Raw genomic sequence first — 12,969 nt, 5'->3', positions numbered from 1 at the left:
TAGAAAAATGTATGGATAACAATAATATCCAGAGTTATGTTAGGATATTATATTTTTTGAATTAAGTGTTGGATGGGATATAAGCCCTCACACTTCAGAGCACAAGCCAACCTCTAATTATTGGGGGTTAAGAGGAAGCCTCTTTAGGAACCAGCTGTTCCAAGGATTCTTGCTCCTTCCTATGAAGCATCTGGTACTAGCCACTGACTGCAACAGAATGCTGGGACCACGTCTGATCGAGTAGGGAAATTCCTATGTCCCCATGTAATAATATTTCATATAAAGAACTGGGGATGAGGGTGATTTATTACAGCATATAAAAGACTGCATATTACAACATATAAATGACACATAAAATGTGTCATTAGTGTGTGTCATTGAATTCCTGAATGACACACACTAACAAAATGATTTAGGAATTTGTTTTCAGGCTCTGTGTAATTATTTGTAAAACCGCACAAACAGTGTACATTTTTATCAAAATTAGTTCTTACTTTCTCTCCTAACAGTTCCAGTCGTGGCTTTTCAACATAATAGGCAGCTATTTTTTGCCATTCTGTTAGACTTTTTGATGTATGTGGAGGCAAAACATTAATTCCATCTTTCTGATTATCCTGATATAGTTCTGAAACAGGAACTCCATCATAACAAATTCTAAAGTGGAATAAAACATGAATAAACTACTCAAATATCAGTTACTTGAAATATTAAGAAAAATAATGTAATGTTACTTAATTCAAATTTTAAATTAGTTTCCCTTGTGACTAAACCAAAGGTGAAGGAATAAATAAATAAAATTACTCAAGTTCTTTCCTTAGAAGGGGAGATGTCAGGAATAAAATGGTTACCTGCCTTTGGGTAACTGGTGTTCTTCAAGATGTGTTGCATGTGTCCATTCTACTGTAGGTGCGTGTGCACTGTATGCACAGTTGTCGGAGAACTTTTTTCCTCAGTGGTATCTGTTGGGGCGGCTTGAACTCCCTCTGTTGCATACACTATTGCATGCTGGTATAAGAGAACGGAGCTCCCCCTAACTCCCCTCAGTTCCTTCGTACTAGGTGATTTTGATAGAGAGGGGAAGGAGGGCAAGTCGTGGAATGGACATGTGCAAAACATGTCGAGGAACAACAGTTACAGAAAGGTAGGTAACAGTTTTTATTTCTTTGAGTCCTTGCACATGTTCATTCCACTGTAGGTGACTCACAAGCAGACAAACATAGAGGTGAACTCGGAGTCTACCTGAATAGTGATTGAAGGACCACCTATCAAAAAATGGTATTGTCCCTGGACTGATGGGAAATGGCATAATGAGAAGCAAAAGTGTAAACTGATTACCAAGTTTCTGATTTACAAATAGCTATGATCAGCACTTGTGTCAAGAAAGCCACTGGAGTTGCCTATGCTTTAATAGAATGCATCAATACTCCAGCAACTGGTAGCATAAACAAATGCACAGAGATCCAGGATGAGATTCTCTAAGTGAAAACTTAACCCTGTCCATAACCGTAATGAACAGCTGCGTGGAGATTCTAAAGAACGTAGTACTCTTCAGATAAAAAGCTTAAGCCCTTCTCACATCGAACAAATGAAGTCTTTCCTCATCTCTATGCACATGGGGTATCGGGAAGAATGTAGGCAAAAAGACTGCCTGGTTAGCATGAAAATTAAAGACTAACTTGATGACAAATTTTGGGTGAGGGCAGAGACAAATTTTATCCTATGGAAAACTGGATAGGGAAGCTCTGACACTAGAGCTCTCAACTTGCCCACCCTTCTGGCTGAGATAATGGCAAGTAAAAATGCTACCTTCATAGAGAGCAAGTTTCAAGGGGTTCAAATCGCAGTCCCATTAACTTTGCTAGAACCAAGTTCAGATTCCAAGGAGGGATAGGATCTTCGGCATGTGGGTACAATCTGATCAAACTCTTTAGGAATTTGGTAACAATGGGTTGAAGAAAGGGGATTTATTATCCACCAAAATGTGGAAGGCTGAGATAGCTGCCAGATGTACTCTTACAGAGCTAATCTCCAAACTCTGATGCTTTAGGTATAGAAGACAGTCCAGTACAAGATTCAGGGGTGCATGCTCTGGGGATATGCCTTTCTGACAGGATGAAATGGAGAAGCACTTCCATTTACTACGGTACATGCCCCTAGTTGAGGGTTTTCTGCTATTCAGAAGCACTTCAGGGACATCCTTAGAACAGGATTCTCCAAAGCTGTGTTAACAATGCATTAGCAATGAAGCATCCATTCTGTCAGTTGGAGGGCTTCTAGGCTAGGATGGAGCAGGCAGCCGCGGTCCTGCAAAATCACATCTAGATCCAATGGGAGAGACAGGGGCTTGACTGACAAGGTCAGTAGGGTCAAGAACCAGTATTGTCGAGGTCACATTGGTGCTATAAGGATGAGATGAGCATGGTCTTGTTTGACTTTGAACAAAACTCTGGACAGCAAGGGAATCAGAAGGAAGGCATACAGGAGGGGGTCCTTCTAGGATAACAGAAAACACATGTCAACTAGCCTGGTCTGATACCTCCCCGGAACAAAACCAATGGTATTTTCTGTTAGACTTTGCTGTGAACAGGTCCATGTTACTAGTCCCCCAGAGTGGAAGATGGATCTGGCGATATCAGGGCATAAAGACCACTCATGGTGATCAGAGAAGTCCTGCTCAATCAATCTATTAATGTATTCTGCTTCCCTGGAAGGTAAGCAGCCCTGAGATTAACTGAATTGGTTATACAAGAGTCCCAGAAGCAAATTGCCTCCCGGCATTGCCTCCTGGGTCGACTGCGCTCCTCCCTGTCTGTTTACGTAAATCATAATCACAGAGTTGTCTGTTAGAATTAACAAATTCTTTCCATCTATATGTCAGAAGAAAGCTGAGCAGGCTAGTCGCAAAGCTCTTAACTCCCTGACACTTATATGAGCAATCAGATCCCAAGACAACCAGAGACCTTGCGTCTGCAGGGACCCCGCGTCTGCAGGGACCCCATGTGGGCCCTGCAACCCAGAGCTGATGCATCTGTGACTAAAGTGTGGGCTCGTAGCAGAGGGATAAAAGGGACCTCCACACAGACTTTCAGAGGGTCCATCCACCAATCCAGAGACAACAAAATTGACACTGGTACATGAACCATTTATCCAAATGATGATTACTTGGGGCTTTCCCTGACGCTAGCCATGCATGCAGCTTTCTGAGATGCAGCCTGTGTGTTAACCCACATAGGTACACCTTGACATGCGACCCAGGAGGCTGAAGCATCTGTGTGCCATGGCGAGAGCCTATGCTTTCAGTCAAAGCACCTCAACAGTTTTGTCTGGCAGTGAGGAAAAGGACAGCACAGGATTCCAAGGTGGTAGCTGCTCCATGACTTGTGATGAGGAAGCCACACTTGTGACCTCAGTGCTCAGTACTGGAGAACGATACTCTTGGTGCCGATGCCCCCAGAGCAATCTCAATGACAAAAGATGAGATGGTTGCGGGGAGGTCCTAGCAGGAGCAGGGACACCCCACAGTGTCCAGAACGACCACTGATATGGGCCTGGAACTGCACCTTGACTGGGCCATTACTCCATAGGAGGAGGAGACCAGTGCTGTGACTGTTGCGTGACCCAAGGTCTGATGGAGTGTATGCCCTCTGTCTTGGATGGGACACAGAGGAATGCACCTCTGAGTACGAAGAGGAAGAATCTGAAACATCTGACATTGGGGGTGCAGAACCAGTTGGGACTTTGGATAGGTAGCCCAAGCTTGGAGAGGATGGATGTGGTACTGATGATATCATTGGAGGCTTGCCCTTAGACTGCAACAGCCTTTGTGGAAGTTTGGAGGTAACAATACTGTGAGTTCCTGACATGGAGAGGAAGGTCACACAGGCATCAGTACTGATTTTAAACCTTCTTACACCTCCGCGGATACCAGTACCAAGAGGCTAAATAGGTCCCTTGTGACTGCTTATGCCTCTGGGGTGGTTGGGAGCAGCAATGACTGATGGCTCTGCTGCAGAGATCTTTCAGGGGATGCCTTCAAAGGACCTGGCACAGCTCTGGAGGTGGCGATCCCTTCTTCTTAGCTGAAGAGTGCTCCAGTGAGAGACTCTACCCTTATTGTCGCTTAAAGTCTCTAACTCTACTAGGCTTCGGCATCAACATCCCCAAGTGAGGTACCAAGCCTGAGGAGGATGTAAGCCTTTTCTTCAGTACCAGCGAATGGGACCGAGGAGTTGCAGACACCTCCTGTGTGCTCCATACTGAGGCTGATGTACTTGGGGTTCTCTCTGCATGAGACGAGTCCGATGGGGGGCAAAATGCTGCCTTTAAGAGCAACATTTAAGCCTCACCACTCCAACTCTCCTTGAGCGGAGCTTAAATCCCTTCCAAATGTGACTTTTGTGGGATTCTCCCAAACATTTCAAACAGGCTGGGTGTGGGCCACTGACCAGCACAGATTTAGTGCAAGTGTGGCAGGATTGAAAACCTGGTAAATGCGGCATCATTTCGGTACTGATCCCAGTATTGAAAGACGAAAACTAGTCCAAAAACACCTACGACTAAAATCTATCACTAAGACTAACAAACTTAACCAACTAACTACTTCCTAACAATAACAGAGAGTATATATACAAAGGAGTGAAGGAAGCTAACTACAACAAGTCTGAGATTACTCCGACAACCATCACTGGCAGTAAGAAGGAACTGAGGGAGTTGGGGACAGCTCCATGCTCTCATACCAGCATGCAGTGGTATATGGTGATGGGGGCATTTGAGCCGCCCCAGTGGGTACCATCGAGGGAAAATGTTCAAACAACTGTGCACGTCCACGCCCACACCCACAATGGAATGGACACGTGCAAACACTCAAAGAAGTGATTTCAGGAAAGCTTGTGAGATCAAACCCATGATGTACATTATGTGAAGACACAAGAGGGCCACACTAGTGTTTCCCATGCATGTTGGACCTACAGCCCTGAGCCTGCAAACACCTATGAATATGCTTAACTTTAAGCATGTGAGTAGCCCCATTTATTTTAACAGGATTAAATTTAAGCATGTGTTTGCAGCATTGAGGCCTAACTAGTGCATGCATAACTTTAAACATAAAGAGTAGTCCCACTGAAGTCAATGGAGTTACTGACATACTTTACAGTAGGAACATATTTAAGTTCAAAGTGCAGTAAAGTCAATGGGAGAGTTTCCGTTGTCCTCAGTGGGTTTTGGATTATACCCTAAGTGATTATCCTGTCATTTGGATTCTGATTTTGGGAGGGTTTTTTGTTTTTTTATAAAATCACCTACTGCAAATGCCACACAAATGGAACATCTCACTTTAGAAAGTAACATTCTCAAGTATGTAAGATAAGAAGTAAAAAGCCATGTGTCTAGATGTTTCAGATTAAAACTTACTAACCACTTCTTACATAATGTATATAAAACTGTCACGTTGAATAAGCATTTTTGCCATTCTCTACCTCTATTCACTTTGTGCCTGGTACCTCGTCAATAACAGATTTGGAGTGGGGATGACAGGGTTACCCAAAAACCACTACTATTTTCATTCTTCCAGGTTTGATTAATATTTATCAGCTAAGTAGCTATTTTTAAAAGGCATTCAGCTTGATAAATGATAGAGAATTTATACCGATAGAGAATTTCTGCATCATATTTTTAAATATATTAACTTAATAGAAAGTAAGGATTATATTTATATTTTTCTTTTAATTTATATTTTTGTCATGATTTCATAACACACTGAATACTCAACGTTTTGGTTATAATTGGTCTTTATGAAAATAATACAATCACAAAAATATATAACTAAATGGAAATGATGAAAGGTAGTATATATACACACATAGGAAAGAGAACTTATTGCTAAATACCTATGTATACACAAAAATATATATTATGTTTGACTTTTGAGCATTCTAACCTCATTAGTACATGCTCAGAGTGACATCTGCTGGCTTTATATAGTTTTGGTTTTTGAAAAGACTAAACCAGTGGTTTTCAACCTTATTTCATTTGGGGACCCCTAAAAAAATTCACATGGAGGTGTGGAACCCTTTGGAAATCTTAGGCATAGTCTGCAAATCCCCAGGGGTCCACGGACCACAGGTTGAAAACCATTGTTCTATAGTAATGACAACCTTTCACGTGAACCCAGAGGGGTCCACGGACCACAGATCAAAAACCACTGGGCTAAACTAATAATGGCATTTCTCTTTGTAGAGACAAGGTGAATGAGGTAATATTTGTGTTAACTACTTATGCTAAACAATCTGTTCCACCTTGTATTTAGCTGTGCCACTCTGAGTACCTTTCCCAGACCTGAAGAAGAGCTGTGTGTAGCTTGAAAGCTTGCCTCTGACCAACAGCAGTTGGTCCAATAAAAGATATTACCTCACCCACATTGTCGCTCTATCATGGTGTCAATGTGGCTACGACAATACGTTTCTCTTTTAATTCATACAATTAAGTTTCTATTATTTCATCTCACATTTCTTTGTAATCTAACTGACACACACATACAATATAGTTGGCCTGATTCTCATTTACACGATATATAATTTACTCTCATTTTAACACCTCTTTACACTACCAGAGCAGTGTAAAGGGGCTTTAGCATACCTGAGCATCAGTTTAAAACAAAGTGCCTTCTAATTTGGAGTGTGATTAATTTTTGAAAGGAGTCCAAAAAAGGTAACTTTGGAACAAAAGAACCTGTAATTCTTACTTAGGGCCTCAGAGAGAAAGGCCTTGGACCTGAAAGTAATATGATCTTGAACAGTCTCTGACATATATCTGAGATTTCTCTTTCTTCAAATAGAAGTCTTAACGAAAGATCTGTTAATTAACTTGATGGCGGGAAAAACTAGCTTTTTGGCAAGTGTCTGGCCTTTTACCTGTTAAAGTTTCCTCTTTATTTCTAAGACTTTGCAGGTTCTGACTCCCATTGAGAGTTTGTATAGAATGAATATAAATTAAAATGATAAAAGATATAAAACACCCTTGAGTAAAACACACTTAACACCCGAGTTCAGAAGTAATTGAAATGAGCAACAAAAACAATTATTCACTATTTATACTGCACTTTTGATCAAAGTAGTTTTCAGATTAAGAAGTCTATGTCAAACAATAAAAAGTTGATGTAACCTGAAATGCCTTACAGACTGTTGACCTTCTGGAGACAAAAACACACTGAGGGAAAGTGCTAGGAAGTAGTAATACTGATGTAACAGTATTGTGTTTCTATCTGCTGGCAAAAAAAGTATAATCTGCACTCCCAGAGAAGTACAGGAATTCCTGCTGAAAGGAGTTTTATAAAATACAATACTATATGACATTTTTTACAATATCTTGTAGGATATTTTTGCTGGAAATGGGGCGACAAAATACCTCTTTTAATGTTTAAATTGAACATATTGGTGTATAAGATAAACAGAAGAATGAAATAAGCATTACTAGCTTAGGCAAACTTGAAGATATAGCTTTCTTGATCCATTCCTCTATAAATTCTATAATAGACCGCTGCAGATTTCCTTGGTCTTTGTTACAACAAACAAGCGTTAATCTAAGTACTTAAAACTAGCACCAACACATGAAGAGAACTAAACTATTGTTGTTATAACTGCAGACATCAGTATAATTTGATTTTGACTATCCGTTGCACAGAAAAACGAGTTTGCTCTAATTTGATTCATTGTATCTGTAGAATTTGTCAAATGCAGGAGCTAGTCATGTCTCAGTAGTTCAGTGTGTGCAATTATATTCTGAAAGAAGCCTTATCTGGTGTTAGGACAAATTGTACCTATAAGGTTGTAGGTTCACATGGCATGTAGATTTAAAAGATTTAAAACCAGGCAATTTCAAAGCAGTAGGTGGTGCCACAAGATGGCAGTGCTCCAGAGGATTCAGTTTTCTATACTTAATTCAGCAAGGTCAGGCATATGCTTAAATACTTGAGCATGCAAGTTGTTCCATCAATGTCAATGACATATAGATAAAACATAAACATACAATATAATGGTAATTTCTACGCCTAGTAAATAAAAAAGTGAAAAACTGAGGCCATAACACAAATTGAGTAGCAAGAAATCTAGAAAATTAGCCAACTATTGAAAATATTAAAATCATCAAAAGTTGTTCTAGATTCTTGCATCTAAGATACAAAAGCATCATATATTGATAAATATTTTTACTTAACATTCTCTGACTCGCAAATCTTAAACTGTTGGGATCTTTCCAGAAGTCACTTAAAAAGAAAATGAAGGGGTGGAAGAAGTATTATAGCTAATGGCTTAGGAAATTCTTGTTTCTGCTTTTGAAGCTGCATGCCACGTTCACTGGGATAGTGAGTCTTCTGAAACCAGCTACTGATGTGAAAGCCTTTCTAGGTAAAGCATTTTCAACTCCTTTGCCTTCTGTACAGAGGTCTCCACCTCTTACCCAAAGTAGTTCTCTATGAACTAAAATAGGCTTTTGAGATTTTTCTGAACCTCCCAGTGGAATGCAGAAGTTTGCAATCAAGTGCACCTGCTGGCATCAGCCTGAATCAATAATTTTCTGTACTGTATCACCCCCATCAAGGAGTGCCAATGCCTGGCGTCAGGCCAGATCTACACCTTCATAAACTAGCTTTTTAGGCTCTCTGTTCTGAGGGACATTAACCTGCCTTTTAGTTAGGAAGGCAAGACAGACCACAACAGGAAGGGATGCAGCTATGGTGTGGTAAACCCCTTACTCCAAATCAATCCTATGACTCAAGCTCAGAGTTCTGAGGTGTAGTACCACATAGTTGGCTGGCCTTTCCTTAGACCATGGCCATTTCAACCACTATCCTTTCATGCAGAAGGAAGGACCCATAGCTGGCAGCATCCTCAGGGAAGATCCTTGGAGACAGTACAAGATGACAGCCATAAATGCTTCACTAGCTGGTCCAACATACTTTGCAAAGTCACAACATTCCCACTGCATGGCTCAGTTATCACTTGGCTACAACCCTTGTAGATCCCTGGCCCACTGCTAACTGGGTCAGCCAACATAGCCAGCTTTTTAAAAAACTGGGGGAAAGTCAAACCCTCTGTCAGAGTTGTTATCCCTATCCTCCTGCTTCTTTGCAGCAGAATCATATTTGGCAACAGATTAGAACATCAGCCCAATAGAGTACAAGCAGCAATCACCATCTCCCTGGTCACCACTCTGCTCCAATTTGGGTAGTGATGGAAGATCTAGGAGAAATGAGCTCTTCAGTACACAAGGTACCAGCAGCACTGGTGAGAAGGCCAATGCTCCATGCAGTGGTGAATTAGCCACTGGACCAATGGGGCCCATGCCCAGGGGCCACAGCCAATTGGGGGACCCCCGGAAAATGGGCAGCCCTGCGCTGCGCTCCGCTCCACCTGCCCGGTGCTCGTGCCGGGGAGCGGTGTCAGGGTGCGGGAAGCCCCTGCACCCCAACCCTGCTCCCCAGCAGAAGCCCCGGGCAGGCAGGGCAGGGCAAGCCCCCGCGCCCTGACCCCTTCCCTGGCAGGGGCGCTGGGCAGGTGGTGCTGCCCCAGCGCTTTGACCCCACTTCCCCGGCAGGCGTGCCAGGCAGGGGAGGGGGGACTTCAGACAGAGGGGGGACTTCAGGGGCCCCCACTTGCTCTGGCCCAAGGCCCCACAAACCCTTAATCTGCCTCTGGCTCCATGTGGTAATTAAGCCAATAATTGTAAAATGGCCTTCTAATTATGGTCTAAAAGGAATTGACTGAATGGTTCCAAGGAAAGAGTTTAGTTTATGGGTGTTATGCAGCCAACAGTAAGGGGCATGACATGCCTTCCTAGCCATGACCCTTAGGGGTCAAAAAAACTTTAGAGGCTTGGAAAGTTTCACCTGTCATGTGTTAGAGAGCTTACTTTACAGAAGGTTTTTCCTCCTTCACCATTTACTTCACTAAGTTTCACCAGGTGGCATACCTCCAGGTAACTGACAGCCTCATAAATCCTAGCTGTCACCATTCAAAAACAGAGTCAGATATTTTACACTGTTAGGAATTTTTTATCTACTTTATGGAAATGATTGATTAGATATGGAATTGGATGAACACATTCATTGGGGTAGATCCACATCTGGGAAGACAAACACAAAATCTTCTCTATTTTGCTAATTTTACTCACTGAGGTTCTAAGAGAACTTCACCTCTGGTGAATACTCAAATCAAAAGGAGCAGTATTAGTCTACTGGGAGGAAAAGAAGTCTGCACAGATCAAAATGAAAGAAAGGGCCTAACACAGTAGCCTGACAAAAATACTCAAGGAAAACTACTAAGTCATCTTGATAGCTCAAGTGAAATCTTTACACAAGAGTTTTCACAGACTCACAGATTTTAAGGCTATAAGAGTTCATTATGATCATCGGGTCTGAGCCTCTGGCATAATACAGGCCATAAAATTTTACCAAACGATTCTTGCATCAAGTCTATAATTTCTGGTTGAGCTCTAGCCTATATTTCAGAGATATTCAGTCTTGATTTAAACACTTCAAGTGACTGAGAATCTCACATTCCTTTGTTTGCTAAATTAAAGGCTCTCTTTCGAAACCTTCTCCCCATGCAGATGCTTATAGACCTTGATCAGGCCACCTCTTAACTCTCTCTCGGATAAACAGAATAGACTGAGCTTCATTAATTTCTCACTATAAGGCAAGAGGTTTTCCAGACCTGGAATCATTCTTATAGTTCTTTTCTGAGCCAATTTGTCAACATCCTTTTTAAAAAGTGTGGACACCAGAATGGACTGCAGTATTGCAGTAATAGTCTCACTAATTCCATACACAGTTGTAATATCACCTCCCTACATCTATGCAATATCACCTTGCATATACATCCAAGGATAATGTTTGCTGTCTTTGCCAGTGTATTCCTTTGGAGTTCATCTCCAGCTGATTATCTACCATGACTATTAAGTCCCTTTCAGAGTTATTGCTTTCCAAAATATAGTACCCCATCCTGCAAGCATGACCTATATTCTTTATTCCTAGAAGTATAACCTTACATGTGCCTGTATTTTTAAAAATGCATGTTGTTCAAGTGAGCCCATTTTAGCAAGCAATCCAGACTGCTGTGTAGAACTGACCTGTCGTCATTATTTACCATTCTAACAAATGTTTGAGTCATTTGAAAACTTATCAGAAATGATTTTATATCTTTGTAAGTATGACTGGATCTGGAGATATAAACAGCCCATAAGAAGCGAACAACCAGTCTGAAAATTGTGAAGGAATATCTGAAAGTATTAGGTATCCAATCCTAAATCCCCCGATCAACAACAGAACACAGTAAGTCACAAATAAATACAGCAAAAATGTAACTAAAATAATCACTACACAATGAAGGTGAAAGATAATTCTTATTTATATTTAACTTTTTTTCAATTAAGAGAAAGGAACTGCAAAAACCTGTATGAAAATCAGAAAGAGATTTAGGAACTAATCTGAATGACACTGGAAAGACATAAATTAGTGATGTAACAACACTATAAAACATGAGTAGGCGGACAACAAAGCAGAGTACTGTTAACGTTTCATCATTGTTCCTTGTAAAACAAATTACCTGTTGACAGATCATCCTGTTGTTTGGTATGTTGTACTATCATTGTTAACCTGGATTTTTTAAAAATATTTTACATAACAGTCTCTTCATTTTAAATAAATTACTCACAAATCAAAGGTTAAAATCCTGCAACGCTTTCTTCCACGAGTAGCCCTTATTCATAAAAGTAATCCTGTTGACTCACAAGCTGTGCTTAACTTTATGTACATGAATTTTCCATTGGAATCAATGGAACTACTCAGATGCTTAAAAGGTAGACAGAAATGTAAGTGCTTCCAGAATCAGGACTTGTGTGAGTAAGGTCTTCTGTGAGTAATGGTTTGCGGGACTGAGCTTTAAAGTCCAAATTCGTATAGGCATGCATAACATGACTCCCTTAAGTAGCCCTATTGACAATAATGGGACTGCTAAAGTTTGTAAACTTAAGCATGAGCATAAGCATTTTCAAGACTGAGGTCAAATCTGCACAATATTCACTGAAAACCTGACTAAAAATGTATTTGTTTTAATAAGTCAAATGCAAAACAATATCTTTAATGTTTTGAGCAATATGAATTCTAGGTGTTTGTGGTTTAAAGATTAATATAAACAAGAATATTAAAATATGTCTGTAGTGCCAGCCTAATACAGAATCTATTACGACATTTTGTGTCCAGAACATTTCTTTAATAATAAAATATTAAAATAACGAAGCCTTCAGAAAAGTTATTCTTTAACTAATATTCATCTAAACTAAATTATAATTACAAAACTAAAACTGAAAACAGATTATAGGTTCATACCTATTTCTTTCAATTTGCTCTTCAAAAGTAATATTTTCTGAGCAGAGTGATGCTTCCTCCTGGTGGTCCAGATCCTTTGCTGTAAATAAAAGATAATGCCCTTTTCTGCTGAAAGTATGACATACTCTTGAAGCCAGCTGTAGATCAGCAGGCAGTGCAAAACTAGGAGAAGCAGTACACAGGTGATGAATAACTGGATAATGTTGACCTCTGGGGGACAAAAAAAATCAACTATTTAGCATTTTCACTGTCTTCTGACATCTAGATTTCACATACACAGATTACTCTACTACTGCATTAGAATCACACAGACTGTATTTGAAGTTTTAATACATATAATTAGTAGAAATTATTGTACAATTAACAGAAAAGAAAAGAAGATGCTAAAATCCCTGACAGTAGTTTTAAAGTAGAAATTAATTACATAGGACAAAGTCTTACTCTCCTGATTCAAGCACAACTTTTATGAGCTTCATTGAGAGTTTCACTTGTGTAAGTACTTAGGATAAGACCCCTAAATTGTACACATATGTAAATATGCTGAAACATTTACACGAACTCATGAGTAAGACTACGGGTGTGTCTACACT

At 40.3% G+C, this 12,969-nt stretch overlaps 1 protein-coding gene across 1 annotated transcript in view; it reads right to left on the bottom strand.

The window, feature by feature from the left end:
• Positions 1-12,969, bottom strand: part of TTC6 (tetratricopeptide repeat domain 6) — a 132,963-nt gene that overhangs the window by 92,996 nt on the left and 26,998 nt on the right. Inside the window, exons 6-7 of the mRNA XM_084629936.1 lie at positions 12,380-12,589; positions 495-654 (exon numbers count right to left, since the gene is read on the bottom strand). Of these exons, the coding sequence (XP_084486062.1) occupies positions 495-654; positions 12,380-12,589 (370 nt within the window). The remainder of the gene's footprint in view (positions 1-494; positions 655-12,379; positions 12,590-12,969) is intronic.

The sequence above is a fragment of the Lepidochelys olivacea genome (assembly GCF_965140295.1).
Source record: "Lepidochelys olivacea isolate rLepOli2 genome assembly, chromosome: 6".
Lineage (NCBI taxonomy): Eukaryota > Metazoa > Chordata > Testudines > Cheloniidae > Lepidochelys > Lepidochelys olivacea.
The sequence above is the reverse complement of the archived record's forward strand: the minus strand, read 5'-3'. Positions and strand labels throughout refer to the sequence as shown.